We start from the raw sequence: 20,053 nt of genomic DNA on the forward strand, positions 1-20,053 counted from the left end.
ATATATAGTGCTTCTCTTCCAATATACACAGCCACCCCCACAAATAATATCTGCCCACCATATGACACAGATACTATATATTGTAAAATATTTCCACTTCCACTGTAATATACATAGCACTTGGTCTGCCAAATTTCTCTTATAATGAAATAATTGGTCTGTAAACCGAATGTCAAATGTCCCACCAGTCTAAGGGACATGTGTCAAGTGCTAGTACGGGTTATCACACCTGTTCCAGCATGAACTCCCATTGACTTGAATTGGAGTTAACACCAGAACGGGTGCGATAACACATACCAGCAGTTGATTAATGTGCCACTAAGTGCTGCTAAATGCTGGATGAAAGAAAAACACTTGACTGGCAGCTCATTTTCTATAGAAAGTAGCAGATTGAAAAACATGATCAAAATTGCCAAGAATTGTAATGTGTTTGTATGGCAACCAGGACAACACTCTATTGGGGTTATATATTTTTGAGTGAATTTGACACAACTGCTTAATTTTAATCTTGCACCTAATGTATCAAGCACTTTGCACCACTTTTTCCCCCATATGCATCAGTTTGGGATTGAGGGTGTCTCAAAAGTTGAGAAGTTACATGATACACAGAATATAATGAGATATGTAAAATGATGCTTAATTTACCCTAATCAAAGTGGCCGAACTTTCCGGCTTCCAACAATCTGCACTGGATGCAAATACCTTCTTACAATTGAGGCAACAGCCAGTAGATTATTACAAAGATGGGGAATTTTCTCTGATAAAGGGAAATATCTTGCAGTAAAAGAGAACAACGCTGGATTCAGACCAGTAGTATTCACTAAAAGGCACAATCTATATTACACAGGCAGCATAAAAAAGCTGATGAAAGTCAGCCCTAGTAATTCTGTCTTTTCCGTGCTTTGCATAAAAATGTAGAATGCTTCCTTTTGGATCCGATGAGGAATATCATGGTCCTTGATAATGTTTCCCATGTTACCAGTCAATTACTGTTTGTGTGTTGCTAATGGCTTTAAACCAGACAATATATAAATGGGTAGATTTGTATTGTATGTCTTTATTTATATAATGCCAAAAGTTTACTCGGCGCTTCACAAAGAATACAGAACAGGGAATTATAATTATACAATAAGTGCAGCAAAATCTGACAATAGGAAAGGAAATCCCTGCTCGATGAGCTTACAATCTAAGAGGTTTGATGGGAAATTTACAGAGACAACAGGTGAGGGAATAAGTGCTGTAGATGGCAGTGCTTGGTCACAATGGGTGGTAGGAGTGACTGAGTGTGGGACAGTAACCAGGCTATTGGGATGCTTGATTTGTGGGGCAAGTTTTAAGGTTAGTCAGTATTAAAATGAGAGGTTAACACAATTTACAGGGGAAGAGATGGCAGGGAGGCATGGGTGAGATCAGGTGTGTATGTCTGGTTCAGGCTTAGGGGAGATCCCAGCAGTAGGAAGGAGTAGATAGAGGGTGTGAATAGAAGATTTGTGTGGGTGTTTTTTATTGAGGGGTAAAGAAGTTGTTGGGAGAGAGGTGTATAAATAATGGTGCAGTGGGGAGTGGGGACGTTGGAGAGAACAGAGACATTCACAAAGAAGTGAGGAAACAGAAAAAGCAATAGGGAGGGCATAATGAGATGCAGGAGGAGAGACTTCCCAGATATTGAAGGATAGGAAGAGTACAAATAATCACAGCTTTTGGAAAGCTAAATTCTCATAGTTGCAAAGTTGTTGTTGTGCAGAGTCCAGATCTTCCTCTAATATTCACCTCCAATTTCAACTCCAAAATAAACTCTGTCAGACACTTTAAATGTGACACTTAAGATGGGACACACAGCCATATGGCTCACAGCCAAGATAGTCTGTCTTAAATACGGTGATTACATGCAATTAAATAACAATAAAGACAGAAATAACATATGTAAGTATAAGCAATCATTGAAGTAGTATGTACTGTAATTACACTTTTATATAGTAGCTTACATGAAATACTTATAAAGACAAAATATTTAAAATGTTATTACAAAGATGAGATTAATTGAGGAATGTATCATTGATCCCTTTCTATTTTGCTAGGTTTTGGTGGTTGCATGAAGGATGTAAGATTTACACAAGGTGTTGTTGTTAACTTTGCATCTGCATCCAGCAGTGCTGTCAGAGTCAATCTCGATGGATGCCTATCAACTGACAGTTCTGTTAACTGCAGGGGAAATGACTCCATCATAGTATACAAAGGAAAAGAGCAGACCATTTATGAAAGTGGCCTTCAACCATTTACAGGTACCGAATTTATATAATCTATGAAGAAATATATATATACAACAAAAATTGGAAGTGCATACTCCATGTTTAGAACACTTAATAAGGTAACAAAAATGTGTTGAAAATAGGCTCTAGAGACACATTCATGTGACAATGCTCATCTCAAATCAGGAAGCGGACCCGCTGGGCTGTGGTAGGGATGCAAATAAACTGACCAGAGCCCAGGGACAGAGTCCTGTAAGAGTATCCGTAGTCGGTAAACAGGTAGGTCAGGGCTGGTGGCAGAGTTTCAAAGTCCAGGAGACAGGCAGAGGTCAGGGCAGGCAGAAAGCAGCAAGGTCTGGGTCACGGTCCGGGGTCGGCAACAGGGGATTCAAAATATGCAAAAGGTAAAGCGTGACTGCAAAGACCAACAAAGCTGCAAATGTAAGAACTTTGCTCGGCGACTCCTACTAGGAACTGCAGCCTTATATAGCAGGCTGCCAGTACCCAAAATTGCCACAGTGAGCAGAAAGGGCACGTGAGTTGGAAAACCCGAACTGCAGCTAAACCCGGCACAGATCGAGCGCAATCCTGACAATTCACAAGCCAAAATAAAATCAAATAGAATGGCCACAAATCCAAATAGCTACTGGTAGCAATATAAATCATCTGTACTTGTAGTTCGAATCTTAATTAAAGGGACCAATATTATACATAATCTCAACAGTAACCGATAGTTCCGTTTAGTTGTAGCAACATAGACAAGGCTTTTAAGGCTCATTTCACAATGACAGACTACCATCAAACCATGAAAGAAATTTATGACATCACATGAGCCCAAAATGCATATATCTAGATTCTAACAAGCAATACTGTATCATATACATGAATAACTATACATTAGTATCAATCACTAACCAGATTGTATAGGAATTCCTCATTCATAATGAATGGTATGAATGGCCTTTCTTACATGAGAGATGCAAACCCTTCTACCCTTAAGATGATGGGCCTAGAATATGTAGAAGATTTATATTGCCACCAGTAGCTATTTGTGGCCATTCTATGTGATTTTATTTTGGTTTGTGAATGTATCTCTAGAGACTATTTTTAATTATTTTTTTACCTAATTACATTTTCTAAACATGGAGTATTCGCTTCACCTTTTAGTTTTTTGGCTTTTTCCTATGTATTTGGCAAATCCCAAGTGAAGCTCCTGGAACCCTAGTTTAAGTTCCCATTTTGTCTGTTCCCTTTGTTTTTTGTGTTGTTTTACACATTTGGCATTTACAAAGTAGTGCCTCAATTGTCTGATACAGTATACTGTAATCAGCATTTATTTACTCTGGCACATCACATTGTCTGTCCAATCTGTAATACTGTATACCAAGATCAATGTGAATGCTTATAATGAACATATGTAATAAATTTGATGTCTCTCTCTCTCTCTTACTGTATATTTATCGACCTAATTCACTTTAGTCTGTGACAATAACCTTTTTACACATATATTGTATATTTGTACAATAATATGTGTGATGTTTTAGCACCGATCTTTCTTTATTCATATATATATATATATATATATATATATATATATATATATATATATATATATATATATATACACACATACATATATACACACACACACACACACACACACACACACACACACACACACACACACACACACACACACACACACACACACACACTGTATATAAATACACCAGTATAACTTCTTATGTATATGTTGTTAAAGAATACCTGTACAGAGTGATTGCCTCAAATGAAGGAGGGTCTGGAACTAGTGGTTGGAGTCGAGGACGAACAAGAGCACCAGGTAAATACATGATTTCTTATCTTACAATATTATAATATTTTAGCAGGCGAATGACCTAGTTAGATTGTGTAAATCCTTGGTTTATCATTAGAGATCATGTGAATTCACAACAATTCACAGATCAGCAATGGAAATCTATAACAGTATGTATATATAGTATCCTGGAACCAGAAATCAGCTTTATAAAATAGTTTTGATTAGTGTACGGATATTCAGGCAAATGGGCCAATTTGCTTAGCAAGCATATTCAGACTAGCAGATAAAAATGATTTTAGCCCAGCAAAGATGAGGTTTATTTATCTTAAAGGATAGAGCAACTCCTTTATACTACTGTACATCCTATGCGTTTCATGACCCAGAGCAATATTACCTCAATTACTCCTCTTCTCCCCAATATCCTCGAGCATCTAGTGTAATCCCTCTATCCCATCTATAAAATCCTCTGATTCCCTTAAGAAGATGACATCGGTATACTGCGGTTCTTCACATTTTAGGTGGTGCAAACCCTCTTTTATTCCCACATAAGGAAGCCTGCCCATTGCTCTAATATATTACATAGTTACATAGTTACTTTGTAGATAAGGTTGAAAAAAGGCATACTGTATGTCCATCAAGATCAGCCTGTGCTAAATTTATTCCATACTTAATGTAATAATTACAAATTTATTGTTCACATAATTCAATAAAATGATCTTCATAATATCGACTTTGGACCAATATGACATTTTTAATGTAGGATTACTGTAAAGCGGGTTTAGGGCTCAAACCTTGTCACTAAAGTGGTAAAGTACAGTAAACTCAGTAATAGTTAGAATAGAGGTTTTTTGTGCACTTATCTACCACAGAAAATGTTAAAGTCTCAAACAAGCTAAGCTCATTTAGTGCACTTTTGGAAGATCAGAAATGCCCATTCAGCTCGGATTTACTGTACAAGACTTTAGGTAAATTGGCTTACCAAAAAAAAGTCTGAGATACCATAATTGATGTAGATATCATTGTCATTTATAAAAGAGATGCAACAAGTTATGGAAATGAAAGAATTGGTAGAAAGAAAACATAGTAGACAAATAATTTCCTTTTATAAAAACAATGATTCCATTGGATGAGGACATTGCTTTAGGGACACAATGGACAGGAGAATGGAGCCATTAAATTCTAATCAATCATTTTTTTTTCCTAATTGAGACTGTCACTGTCTCGCTTACTATTCTAATACTTAAAGGAAACTTAAAAACACACAGGTACTATGGAACAGGTAATATGACCTGTTAGGCAGAGGAACAGTCTTACCAACCTCCTGACGTGCAGGTATCGGGGACCGCAAAACTCATTGGGACTTTAACTCCAGGACATCTCCTCAGCAGCAAAGTGACGTTCGACTAAAGCGACCAACTGCTCTGCATTTTTGTGGTCACTCTGGCTGACCCACTTCTGGACGGTGAGAGGAAGACCCGCAGCAACCGGTCTATGATGACCCTTTCGACGACGACGGCGGATGTACAATCGTCAGGCTGGAGTCATTTTCTTGCAGATTGGATGAGGTCATAGAGTTGGGAGGGTGGAGCCTTTTCTGCATCGTAATGCCAGGAGTGGAACTGCTGGGCCCGAACCGCGACGGTGATACCTAGACGTGCCATAATCTCATCCTTCAAGGTGTCATAGTTTTATACTTGTTCTGGCTCCAAGTCATAATAGGCTTTTTGTGAGTCACCCACAAGGAAGGGAGCAATTAAAGAAGGAGCAATTATTCCAGCCCACTGCTCAGCTGGCCATCCTTCGTGGGCTACTGTACACTCCAAAATCGATAAGTAAGCCTCAATGACATCGTCCACCATCATTCTGGATGAGGTGAGATTTTATCTGGTGAGCGACTTGTGGGGGCCTGCTAATCTGGGTGGTAATTCCCTCTCCCAACACTAGGAGCTCCTTGTGTAGGCGAAGGTGTGCCTCGTGTTGCTCTTCCTTTAGAGTCTGATGTAGAAACGGCGCCATCTGCTGTAATAACAACACATTGCTTTCAGTTTGGGATTTTGTCATCTGTTGCAAACCTTGCATTAAGGTAACAGCACTCTCTAATTGGCTGCGCTGTAGAATAGCCATATTCTCTGCTTGGGCACGCTGTACCATGGTCAGAAATTCCTCCATAGTTTCCACTACTCAGTGCCTTGTGGACTGCCTGCATTAAACTCCACCAATTGTGATGTCTCAGTCACAACGTAAGACCTTATGTCCCAGATCAAAGGCAGGAAACTTAGAGTTTGGTGCACAGGGGGTTTATTTACAGGGTACAAATCAGGAACAAAACATAAACAAAGAACCTAACTCCACTTTGGGTAGTGCTGATTAATACAGCTTAGTCTCTGACTAACTGTGGGAGAGCTAAGCTCCCTCCCTACCTTGCACCCTGTACCTGTGGACATGCAGCAGCTCCCTTCTATCTGTTTCTGTTGTTGTAGCTGTAGGGGAAGGCCTCTCAGTTCTCCTGGGTCAGCATCCTTGTGTGCTATGGCACTCTCTGTGTCCAGGTATGGAGGTCTTGTCCCCTGGTCTTGCTGTCAGCATACAGTCCTTTTGTGTGCACCAAGACATCATATTTTCCTCAGGTCAGCCTAGTTGTGGGCGAAGGAAATCTCTGCAGTCCTCTTTCTCCTTATGTCAGCCCAAATGTGAGCTAAGGAAATCTCTCTCCTGTTTCTCACATCAGGTTTTTCTAAGAGTCCTAATCAGCCAGATGGTGTCTGGTTGATTACCTGTGTGCAATTAACCAGCACACTGCTGGATTTAGAGGCAGCTTCTCTCAAACAGTGATAAGTCCCTGTTACGGGGCATAATAGAGATAAACCTATTTCTTAGCCTTTACAAAACAGGTTAATTCATTTTGAAAAAGGAAGCATTCCAAAATAAAAACTAAAGTCACAAAATGAGGACATTTGATATAAGAAACATTTAGCCATTTTCATGTCCATGGCTATGAAGTCCACAAACTTTTCCAGCAAACCCATCATCCATCATAACACCATGGAGTTCTTTGGGCTTTCCTTCACCTCCCTTGTTCAGTCACCCATGATGAAGTTGTTTCTGTTCAGACCTTTACTTGTTATTGTGATATCTAATAAATACTTAAAGGTTATGTGAAATGGATGGCTTTTTATTAGCAAGTGCATGCATATACCAGTTCAGATTTCTCATCCTTTTAAACATCTTCATTTTCCTTTTTTTTTCCGTCTGAACTGATTAAGAAGGAATCTCTATGCAAAAGGCTTGCAGGAGAGATTAAGCTAAAGTCTTTCTTCCAACAGAGGATGCAAAGTCATTAATGTATCCATATTTCTCACATGCCATCTCTTGCTTTTGCTCTTTAATTAGATTTGAACAAATTGAATTCGGAAAATGAAATCCTACATTTGAACATCACCTAATTTGTGGTATTTTTTGTGAGTTGATGTACTCCTGATATAAAAGTGTCAAACCAACATGTATAATAACAGCCAAATCACCGTGCTTCCTAAAGTTACACCATTATATTACTTGCACTTGTTATCTGCCTGCTGTCCAACTTCTTTTTTTTATTACTGATGTTTAAACACATTTGAAAAATGTAATATTTTTGGAAACCTGAACTAGACGAGGAAGAATGTTATCTAGATATAGCTTTGATAGTTTTGAAATATAGCCGAAACTGGATCGCTCAAGATGTGCAGTGATTTTAAATCAATGCCGAAGTTAAAATGTTAATAAATATGCTAATGGTTGAGCCTGATTTACGACATCTATTAAAAGTGAAAATAAGGGGCAATTGTCCTACTTACAGTCCCATTTTCTATATTTTCTTTTTTCACTCATACAGTTCCACAAAGTGTGTCAACTCCCCTAAGAGTTCTCAGCATAAATGGTTACAGCGCGGAGGTGACCTGGACCAGACCTGCAGGGGTTAGAGGAGTAATTGAGAAGTACATTTTGAAAGCATATGCCGAAAACCGTCCCAATATACCTACCATCAGTGATGCCTTTTCTTATACCAGCAAAGTCAGTGGTAAGTTCCTAAGGCTTTCTTAAAAAAGGTAAACTATTAATGAAATCACAGATGTGTTATTGGTTCATACTGTACTGTACATCTACTGTATAAGCTCATTCAATTACATTTCCTTAGTTGTGATCATTACCTTTTTCAATCACTTTTGCAAGCTTCTGTCGCTAAAAAGATAAAAACATATAGAAATGATAATTTTTGGTTCCTTGTGGAAATGCTTTTGCTTGGTGTGGTGTCATTAAAATTTGTTTATTTCTTTAGGGTGCTCGGTACCACAAGACAGTAAATAAGACAATATCGGCACGATGCATACTGTACAAATATGTAACTCGGTTACAACCCAGACATCAATAACAATCCTAATATACTTATTCCTTCAATTTTGTGAATCTATTCTAGTTGGAGTTTTCAAAAGAGGAAGCTTATTCCCCTATTTTTATTTTGCTTATTAATGCATTGTAAAGCATTATATATGTTATTGGCAGCAGATTGAAATAATAAAAATAATCATAAAAATGGCATTTTAGTCTATTCAGAGATCAGAACAGAGATTAGGTAAGAATTCAAGCTCCAATTCATGAAGTGAAAAGGAGCAGCACTCCAGAGTGAAAATAAACCGGGTCTCTGCACACACACAGCTGCAAAACTGGTCCACAATTTATTTGAAAAACAGACTGAATACCCATTTTAGGAATTCTTGAATGAAGATAAATATACAGTATATAAGGATTTGAAATGTGATTTCAAGGCCATGATACTACTATGACATCTCATCTCACCCCATGACAAGAAAAAGGAAAGTGCAAGCCCCAGTGGTAAACTTGTGGTGAGCAGACAGAGAGTATCTTGATTAGAGAGACGTTGTCTAAACATTTGCTAAGTTTCACAAACCGGGCGAAATTTGCTGCTTTTTTTTGCGTGAAAAATGTTCGTCAATAATGTTTTTCCCGTGCCAGACATTGAAAGTCAATCCGCCGGTCACATGACCCTTTACATGCTGACATTTTCACAACATTCTGGCAAAAATTCACAACATTCCAGAAATTGTCAAAAATGTTGAGCAACGTCACTCAAGAAAATGTAAGAGAAATTGAGACATTGTCACATCTCTAATCTTGATCCCTGTAGCCTCACTAACCTTGATGTACCATTCCTCCTTCCTTTTACACTGCAAGCTGCTCTAAGTAACAGCCTCTTCACCTTTGAACTATTAATGTGACAACTTGTTTGTATACTGTTAATGAAGGGGTCCACTGGTAGTGTGTGTGGTTAAAGATGAATTTCTGAGATATATTGTATTTTAGACATATTTTAGAGGCAGTAGAAATGATAACAATGACAGCGTTACTAAACATTTTACAATTAAATGTAGCAGAAATATATTGTCATTGCCGATATGAGTACAGATTTTAAGCATCAAAGGAAGATATGTTTATTAAGTAGTCTTCTGCCTTAAGTCACTTTATAGCCCGTGCAAGTCAGTAGGCTGTCATGTGTCTCCAGTGCTGGAAGGTGTCTTATGGCATAACGCCACTTAGTAAATATGTATGTGGCCTGTCTAATCATGTGGACCTGACAATTACATGCCACAGTTAACCAATGTACTGTAGTTGTGTTTTCAGACAATGGGCCTCATGCAGTAAAGTCCGATAGAAAAAATCGCCAGATTTTTTAATTCGCTATTTTTTACAGCATTGCTATCACGGTATGGAGAAAGCCCCGAATACCAGTGACAGCAACATTTGCGAACATGGAGAGTAGCCGGCGACGAGATGATCGGCCCTCTGAAAAGGGCTCACCAGGCGAGTTGATCCTGCACAGAGAGAGCCGGCTCTCTCTGCGCAAATCTCGGTAGAAATTTAAAAAAATGTAATTTACATTGCATTACTAGTGTAGATGAGCAGGTGGTCTCCGGAGCAGAACCGCGTTGTTTTCACTTCCGGGGACAACCTGCTTCCTGAGATACAGGCCCTGTTATGGGGTGCCGGTATCTCCTATGCATTGAAATGTCTCGGTCACGTGACATGGGATATTTACATGCATAGGAGATACTGGCACCCCATAACGGGCCTGTATCTCAGGTAGCAGGGGGACGCCAGACCTGAAAACAACGCGGCTCTGCTCTGGAGACCCCCTGCTCATCTACACTAGTAATAAAATGTAACTTAAAATATGTAGTAAGTACCAATACACAACCCACCCCCTGTGCCCCCACATAAAACCATTATTTATTTATTTGAACACACAATTGATAACATAGACCGGCAGGGGTCCCCGGACGGTCCCTGTGGGCGTCCTGATGTCCTCAGGTGGTCCCTGTGGGTCCCCACTGGCCTGCTGTACCATTTGTGTTGTAAAAAAAAATAAAGATGGCCTACATTTCAATAAATACACTTCCCTTCCACCCAAATATATACAGTACAGTAATGTGCAAACTAACTATTATCCATATATGGATAATAAATCATTTGCCCATTATTAAACAAAACATTAGAAAGCCAGCATATATAAAGTAAATAAAACCATTCTACTTACCGCTGCTATTATGAAGGGTGTCCATGTCAGCATACTGCAGGGCCATGTCCTCCGATGCCAGCAAGAATACATTAAAAAATACAATCTAATGACCCCTAACCCCTTAATCACCTTAACGGTTAATAACCTCTATAGTAATTAAGGGGATAACCCACCCTCTCACACTACCCACCAGGGTGGGCTAACCACCCACCCCGGACCCACTATACCCACCCTATACCCATTGATTGGCATAGTAGTACATCATACCCATGCAATATGGGCATGATAAACTACTATAGCAGTCAATGGTCACCCTAATACAAAAGCATGAATGTCCAAAATACACAATAATAAAACATATACAATTGATCCCTGATGAAGTTGGTTCATACTGACGAAACGTGTAGGAGTGTAACATCTACAGCCTGTTGGGAAGGCTTCTCTCCCCTCTCCACTACAGAGACCGTTCCGGTTAGCCTTCGGCACTTTAACTGAGACAGCGGGGGTCCACGTCACAAGGGTCGACTTTGTGACGTCTGTAGTGCTGCGAGTGGCGCTGTGAGGTTTTCAGCTCCTGTATGGGATTCCCTAGAGCCTGTAGGTTTTTGGGTTGAGCAATCTGCGTTCTGGATTATGCTGATTTGGCAATTTATTAGCCGCTTTATAGGGACACTGTACTCGTGAAACATCTAGCAAGCAGACGTATTCCTGGATTCAGCATCCCGAACGGAGCCCTCTGCAGCCTGAGTGAGGACTGCATAAGTGATTGGAGCAAAAAAGCCGTGGGAACAGCTGATCTATACCAGATGATCCTGTTTTGACGAGTAGAGCGGTAACATGTACCTTAAACATGCCCTGTCTAACTAATATTTTCTTGCTATACGTGCATATTATTACCACCTAATTGCTTATAATATAATTTACTATTTTACACTATGGGAGGTTGTGCGCTGTCTTTTTTTCTTCTCATGTGACCTATGGTGTTGAGGCACCAATACTGTCGAGCAGCAGACCTTCTATTCTACATTTTAAGGTTAAAAGTTTTTTTTCACCTTTGTACACCTATCACTTTGATCACATTATTCACTTCTTGTGTTCACTGTTTTATTATTTAGTCTATATATATATATATATAGTATCACTTTATTAGTACTGTTTGTGCGCAGTGTATATGATTTTGTTTTAACATACAGATGTAGCAGATGATATTGCACCCGTTAATGCATCATCCAATGGAAGAGCCAAACCCGGTTTAATAAAGTGTGCCATGCATGTCACTCTTACCCATGGAAAGGGGTGCAATAACATCTGCTACATCTGTAAGTAAAAAACGTATCTATGATTGACCAGAAGGGGTCTGGAGGGGAGCATTACAGTACGTGTAAGCTCCATTAAGCAGTGAACCCATATCCATGTGTATAGGAAATAATATGCATGCATGCTAAATACACGGGTGCCTTATTATTTCTAGTGTTCATATTAAGAAAATCCTTTTTCATAAGTCAACTCATTTTAAACGGATTGAAGATTAAAGAAGTATAAGTAAATCTAAAAATGTTTAATGTTGTTATACAGCTGGAAAATAGTTATAAGTGTTTGGATCTTATTGATGTTGGATCTAATTTTATTACACATTACATTTATGACTTTCTTAAATGTAACTGTAGCAAACCGTATATGACATATACAAGTGCACTGTGTGAGTATTTCTGTGCTTAAGGGAACCAAAATGTGGGATTCAAGCAATAGAAATGAAAAATGTGACCATTTTGTTATAGCAAATGATAGTGGAAGTAGTCCTTGACAGGTTCAAACCTTGGACTTTATCGCATGTAAAAGATGAAATACAGGTTACGTCTCTACAATTTTTTCACATAAACTATATTTATGATTTAGAAAAAAATAGGGTGACTCACTTCACTAAAATTGTCTGGTGCAAATAATTTAGTACATTTTTTCATGGTCTAAACACACCTCCCTATCAATCTGCTTAACTAGTCCTACAGTATATGCTGAATTGATTTCAAAATACTCAAAAGGAGGTTTCGAGTGGAATAACTTTGGCTTTGGATATTGACATATTTGCCAAAGTTTTCATTTATATGGTATTGTGTATGTTCAATGAGAGTGCTTGACTGAGGATATTGATATATTAGAAGTACTGAAGAGTTCAGGGGATATGCTGTGATGTATTGTAACACTGCAATTGAATCCTATGGAGATTCTGTAACATTCAGAGTTATACTGTGTTGTGTTGTATAATCTGGAGAACAAGATCACATGTTTAGATGTACATTTCCATTAAGCTCTATGGTAAAAATTATAGGCACTGCACTTATATGAAATAATAATGATTGCACTAATCACATGAAAAATACACATTTCATAAATAATAGAACTTGTTAAAATAATAGCCGATATTTTATTGAATATAAAATAAATACTGTACATGAGAAAAATAAAACATTTTAGGGGGACATTGAAATGGCAAATATGATAAGTATCCAGAGTTTAACCACATGACATCTTAAATTGTTTGTTGTACTGTAAAGGCTAGTGTCTTTATTATTTGACACTGCACTTCTTAAGGTATGCTTTGATGGTGTATTTTGGTGGCCAATGTTGCATGCATCCATGGAGGACTCATCACTTATAAGCCTATTTAGTGATGTTACGTCATCAGAAGATCATTAGCAACCAAGAGAACAGCAATATGGAAAAGGGCTCAGATTAGTACCAAACTGTGGGCAATGCCAATGTCGTTTCTGGAGTGGTCAATTCTAAGAAGTGCTAGAAAGATTATATGAGGTAATTCAGGAAGAAAATAGTGGCATTGAGGAGGAAGTATAGGGCAGACACAGTTCTTGCTCTGAACCAGGAGGAGAGTGACACTGCATTTTTCTACCTGGATACAGGGTCCTCCATAGCCAATTAGAAGTTAAATGAGGTGCTGCAGCAGTGTAAGTTTCGTTCAATACTTTCTTACAAAAAAATCATTGCTTCCAGAGGGCCCTACAATGCATTACCAAACAATAGGTCAAAAGACATTCAAAGAGAATATCGGCGCCAATAATAGATTGTCATTTAAAGAAAGTCCAAACCATGACAGTGTGCAGTCCAACTGAAGTCCTTTATTGAGTTGATGGTAAGGAAGTGAGCTGACAAATCTCATCAGAATGCAGTGCAATATAAAAGGGGAAAAGAAAAGAAACAAATTATGGTGCAGTATGTCAATGCAAACTTAAAACCATGAACAGACTAACAACACATGACAAACAAAACAGATAAAAACAACACTAGCAAGGCTAAATAATGATTAAAAAAGCTATTTATTAAACAACTACTAAAGCTGGGTGTGGGAGGGTGGCTGGCACACACCAATCCGGAGGGGAAAAATTGTAACCCTACTCACACGATGTTGGATGTATACAGGCAGTGGAACTGGATTCACATAGATGTTGTGCCAAAGATGGCGACCGGAGCTCTCTCACGGGTGTCTCTACGTTAAGGGGATGGTAGGTTGGAGCGCACGAGTCACTCGAACTCCAGGGCTTCCGGGCGGATGTGACGTCACGCCCTAAGGTACTCCTGATGTCCCTCTCTCACTTCTCGTCCCCCACGGCTCAAACTGCTGCTGTGCAACATCCTCCACAGACCAAAACTTAGCTTCTAAAATACAAAGAATCTTCCCGACGCGTTTCGTGCGCATGCGCGCACTTCTTCAAGGGATGTGACTACCCCTACGGCTTCGTGGTATATATACACCCAGTCCATGCTTTCAATTGGCTAATTGAATGGTCAGAATTATCTTTAACCTCATAATTGCCAAAATAAGGGTAGCACAAGAACAAGGCTAGCTAGATTCAGAAGTGTGGTAACGCTATGGGCGCGAGGTTTGCTCCTAGTTATGCCAATCTATTTATGGACAGTTGGGAAGAGGAGTTTATTTGGAACAATTGTCCACTAGGGGCAAGCCTTGTGCTTTGGTGGCGCTACATTGACGATGTGTTTTTTGTTTGGTCAGGTAGCCAAACTTCACTGGATGTTTTTTGCACATATTTAAATCAAAATCATCACAACCTGAAATTCACCTGTAATTATAGCACTGAGCACATTGACTTTTTGGACCTTCACATTTACATCAGCAATAACACACTGCACGCGAGGACCTTTTTAAAGCCAGTACAGGCTAATAACTATGTCCGTGCAGATAGTCAATGATGGTCAATAAATTGTGAAAGATTAGAAGTGAGAGAGGAAATACCTGAAATAATAGGTCTACCAGGGGGTGCAGTTAAATTTTTGTCTCGTAAGTTGGAAAAGGTAAGTAATTACTCACTTAATAAAAGGAATTTCTTGGTGGACAGTATTAGGTTTATTTTGACGCACAATTATTTCACTTTTAATTCTCACTACTACATTCAGAAGTGTGGTACCTCTATGGGCGCGAGGTTTGCTCCTAGTTATGCCAATCTATTTATGGACAGTTGGGAAGAGGAGTTTATTTGGAACAATTGTCCACTAGGGGCAAGCCTTGTGCTCTGGCGGAGCTACATTGACGATGTGTTTTTTGTTTGGTCAGGTAGCCAAACTTCACTGGATGTTTTTTGCACATATTTAAATCAAAATCATCACAACCTGAAATTCACCTGTAATTATAGCACTGAGCACATTGACTTTTTGGACCTTCACATTTATACCACCAATAACACACTGCACACGAGGACCTTTTTTAAGCCAGTACAGGCTAATAACTATGTCCGTGCAGATAGTCAGCATAACCCTCAGTGGCTACGGAACATCCCGAAGGGTCAGTTGGTGCGTCTTAAACGCAACTGCTCTGAAGATGAGACTTTTAAGACACAGGCAAAAGACCTAAAAAATAAATTTATTACAAGAAAGTACCCAGAGAGCCTCATAGATGAGGCAATTGAACAAGTTAATAATATACAAAGGGATACTTTGCTTAAATATAATAAGAGAAAGGACATGACAGAGAGGTATAATAAGCAAGTTACATTTATTACTCAGTATAACGAGATGGCACCTAAAATCAAACAGATTATAAACAAGTATTGGCCCATTCTGTTGAAAGATGAAGTTTTGGTGGATATTCTCCCAAAAAAAACAAACGTCATATTCACAAAGGCTAATAATTTAAAATCCAAATTAGCCCCCAGCTGCCCTGTCAAGCAACAAAAGCAGAAACAGGTAGGGAGTCTAAAGGGTTTCTTTACTTGTGTGAAATGTGTGGCCTGTTCCTTTAGTATGAATGCTAGACATTTTACATCCACTGTCACCTCTAGGAGCTATCCCATTAAAACATTTATAAACTGCCAATCAACATTTGTTATATACTTGCTGCAATGCCCTTGCGGCCTGCAGTATATTGGCAGAACAGGGAGAACTTTTAAGAGACGTATTTATGAGCACATATATAATATCAGAAAGGGACTGGTCACACATAGTGTCTCTCACCACTTTCTTTTGTGTCATAACAAAAACCCTACAGGTTTGCGGTGTCAGGCTATTGAGGAGGTTTTTGTCTATCCACGAGGGAGGAGTAGACTCAATCATGCCAGTATGCGGGAAGCATACTGGATTTATGAATTGGGAACACTGTCCCCGAGAGGGTTGAACATAGACTTTGAGCTCAAGGCCTTTTTATAATTTATTGAGATTATTCTAGGAGAGCTGCATTCTTTATTTATTTTTTAATTTTTATCACATACATTTCATGTTTTTTAATGTTTTATTGTTTGTATATATTAATGTTGTCATTTGTTGTTCATTGTCATGTATCTAGCTAGGCTTGTTCTTGTGCTACCCTTATTTTGGCAATTATGAGGTTAAAGATAATTCTGACCATTCAATTAGCCAATTGAAAGCATGGACTGGGTGTATATATACCACGAAGCCCTAGGGGTAGTCACATCCCTTGAAGAAGTGCGCGCATGCGCACGAAATGCGTCGGGAAGCTTCTTTGTATTTTAGAAGCTAAGTTTTGGTCTGTGGAGGACGTTGCACAGCAGCAGTTTGAGCCGTGGGGGACGAGAAGTGAGAGAGGGACATCGGGAGTACCTTAGGGCGTGACGTCACATCCGCCCGGAAGCCCTGGAGTTCGAGTGACTTGTGCGCTCCAACCTACCATCCCCTCAACGTAGAGACACCCGTGAGAGAGCTCCGGTCGCCATCTTTGGCACAACATCTATGTGAATCCAGTTCCACTGCCTGTATACATCCAACATCATGTGAGTAGGGTTACAATTTTTCCCCTCCGGATTGGTGTGTGCCAGCCACCCTCCCACACCCAGCTTTAGTAGTTGTTCAATAAATAGCTTTTTTAATCATTATTTAGCCTTGCTAGTGTTGTTTTTATCTGTTTTGTTTGTCATGTGTTGTTAGTCTGTTCATGGTTTTAAGTTTGCATTGACATACTGCACCATAATTTGTTTCTTTTCTTTTCCCCTTTTATATTGCACTGCATTCTGATGAGATTTGTCAGCTCACTTCCTTACCATCAACTCAATTAAGGACTTCAGTTGGACTGCACACTGTCATGGTTTGGACTTTCTTTAAATGACAATCTATTATTGTACTGTTAGTTATTGTCTGGCTGCCAGTATTTTTTATATTTTCACCTTATAATTAAATAGGTTAATATTTCACGTTTGTTCTGTAGCGCTGTTTTGCCAAAAGACATTCAAGCAACAAAAGTATTAAATACATTAATTAAGGTTTAATATGATTTAGCAACTGTTATGGTTTATGATAAATATTTTGAGAGTCATCTTATGCATTGTTATATGATTTGGTTAATGTTACACCAGTAATAATAAGGTCTTGATTAACGTATTAAGTTTCTTTCTGTACATACTGTACATTGCATAGTAAAAAGAGCAACACCAGTTAAATAAGTAATGCAATCCCAATAAATGCATTTCTTGTCATTAATTTGAATAATACTGTTGTGCAATAATGTTTGAACATTATTGACTTTGAACCTTTATTGGAGAGAAATGATTATATCTTTACAAACAGAATATTTCTGTTAAATTGCTTACAAGAATCTTGACCTTTAAGCATGCGATAGAGCTTCTTCCTCCCACCCCCCTCCCGTGTATACCTATCTCCATAATAATACTTACAATAAATAAACACAAACAAAGGTCTGGAGCTACAAAGGCCATGGGTTTTATTAAATACGTAACCCGATAAGTGCAAACACTTCCAGATCAATCACCAGGTAAAGGCCAGTGGTACTCAAAACAAGGCCCGTAACACCTACCAGGCCGGGTACCGCGCCACTCTCGCCATTTAGTGAGTATGGGCACCCGGAAGTCAAGCTTAAATGAGCCCAGCCCATTCACAATTCTCAGCCATCACTGGTCTTTACCAATGTGTAAAGGCCAATGGGACTCAAACCATGGCCTACAACACCCACCAAGTTGGGTACCTCAACGACCGTTTAGTGATAATGGGCACCAGGAAGTCACGCTTAAATGAGCCCTACTCACTCACCACTCCCAGCCACCTCAGGGTTTTACCGAACCCTAGAGCCCGCCTGGCAATGCTAAAGTGCACTTAACCCCTCCCACCCAACAGCCACCATGACACAGTCAACAACATGCATCAAAATGCCCACCCACAAAGAATAAACAGTCATTAAAGTATTTTCTTTACTTTTTGGTCACCTTTCTCTTTTTTCGCCTTTCCTATTTTTTAGTTTTTATTTTATTCAACAGGTACAAGCATCAAACAGTGTTACAGCATAACAAAATAACCTCATGACATCATAAAAATCCCAACAAAGGGATGGGTGGGTGGGAAAATTCCTGGCAAGGTGCAAACTGTCTTCATGCCCCCGCACAATATTTATATAAGCTCCCCAGCTTCCCGTTCTCTCTCCCCCACATTACAGACCAATGTGGTGAGGGGAGAAGAGGCAGGGTTGAAACATGGTCCTACAGAAGGGGGGCTATAGGGGGCGCCTAGTCCCTGAAGTTATGCTACCCTGTCGCCTAGGGGCTCAAGGCAACTTGTCCAGTACAAGAGAAATGCATCATGTTGCAATGTGTTTCAGATCTCTTTGGCATTGCAGAGGTTTCTTTCACTGTTTTGTACACTACGCTGTCTAGTAACATTTTATGTCCCATATCATTTAACTATACTATTGCAAGCACAGTATAGCATGCAGTGATTTTCTGTATGTCCAACGGCATTCCAGACAGAAAAGCCAGCCTTCAATATCCACAATTATTTATTTTACTGAAATAATTTTTTTTAGCTCACCATTTCCTGCACCAAATAATTTTAACAGAGTCACCAACATTAGAAATGTGAGTTTTAGAGACATTGCTACACTCACCCGCAGAAGGGACCTTCGGGGAGCAACCAAAGTTCTCTACCAGAACAACATCAAATTTGGGTGGGGCTTCCTATATAGAGTTACCTTTAATCAGAATGGCTCCATCCTTAGTATTTTCAACGCTGATCCCTTTTGAAAAGCCTAGTCTTGTGTTCTTGAGAATCTGGGAATTAACCTGGCAGATGATCTGAACATCACCTTTCAGCAAAAGCTAAAAGGAGGCCAAATAATACTTCCTCCCTGGGTTGAAATTTGAGAACTCAAGATATATCTTATCTGATCCTCTTAAGGTATCTGGGTCTAAAGGGTGACCACATTTATATCCCAAATACTTACCTTACACAGCAGTTTCTTCATCACTATTTTTGTTTTGTTTCTCCAATCATTCTAATTGTCTAGAAGTAAAAAAAAAAAAAAAAACTTTTTCTTTCTTACCCATTATGGAAGGAATTTTTCTTTACAAGAAAAAAAAAAGTAGAAAAGGGGGAGGTTTCATTGTATAACTCATTGCATTGCCACTTTTGTCCTTCTTTTCTCCAACCTCACTCTAGTCCATTTTATAAGGGACTGTGCCTATCCCCATTTCCGTATGCAGAATCCCTTGCTGGGGTACCTACGCTAAGCACCTTCCCTCCCTTTTATGACCCCGATATTTTTTACTTACATTTGTTCCTCTTTTGTTTTATTTTACCATACCACATTGCTACATTTGTTCCTCCATACTAGTTACCTGCATTGCTTTAAGGCTATACTGTTTACACTTTCCTCTGGTAGTTTTTTTTTACATGAGTTTTAATCCAGTTCTACAATAATAGCTCTAAATGTCGAAGGCCTGAACTGCCCACTCAAGAGAAGATTGACTTTTCCCAACCTTAAGTGACATCGGTGGGATAATATTATCCTACAAGACACCCAATTCAAGAAACCTAGCCACGTTCTCTCTTGATAGCAACTATAAAGTTCTCCAAGAATTAGGTTATATACTGTATTTGTAGCTATGATGTAATTAATTAAAATAACCATTACTGTTTTAATTCAATGAAATC

General features: G+C 39.0%; 1 protein-coding gene across 6 annotated transcripts in view; it reads left to right on the top strand.

The window, feature by feature from the left end:
* Positions 1-20,053, top strand: part of USH2A (usherin) — a 942,943-nt gene that overhangs the window by 357,662 nt on the left and 565,228 nt on the right. For all 6 annotated transcript variants that reach the window (XM_075595608.1, XM_075595610.1, XM_075595609.1 and 3 more), the window contains 3 exons: positions 2,079-2,282; positions 4,012-4,092; positions 7,940-8,125. In XM_075595608.1, coding sequence (XP_075451723.1) covers positions 2,079-2,282; positions 4,012-4,092; positions 7,940-8,125 — 471 coding nt within the window. The remainder of the gene's footprint in view (positions 1-2,078; positions 2,283-4,011; positions 4,093-7,939; positions 8,126-20,053) is intronic.

Source organism: Ascaphus truei, chromosome 4, assembly GCF_040206685.1.
Source record: "Ascaphus truei isolate aAscTru1 chromosome 4, aAscTru1.hap1, whole genome shotgun sequence".
NCBI lineage: Eukaryota > Metazoa > Chordata > Amphibia > Anura > Ascaphidae > Ascaphus > Ascaphus truei.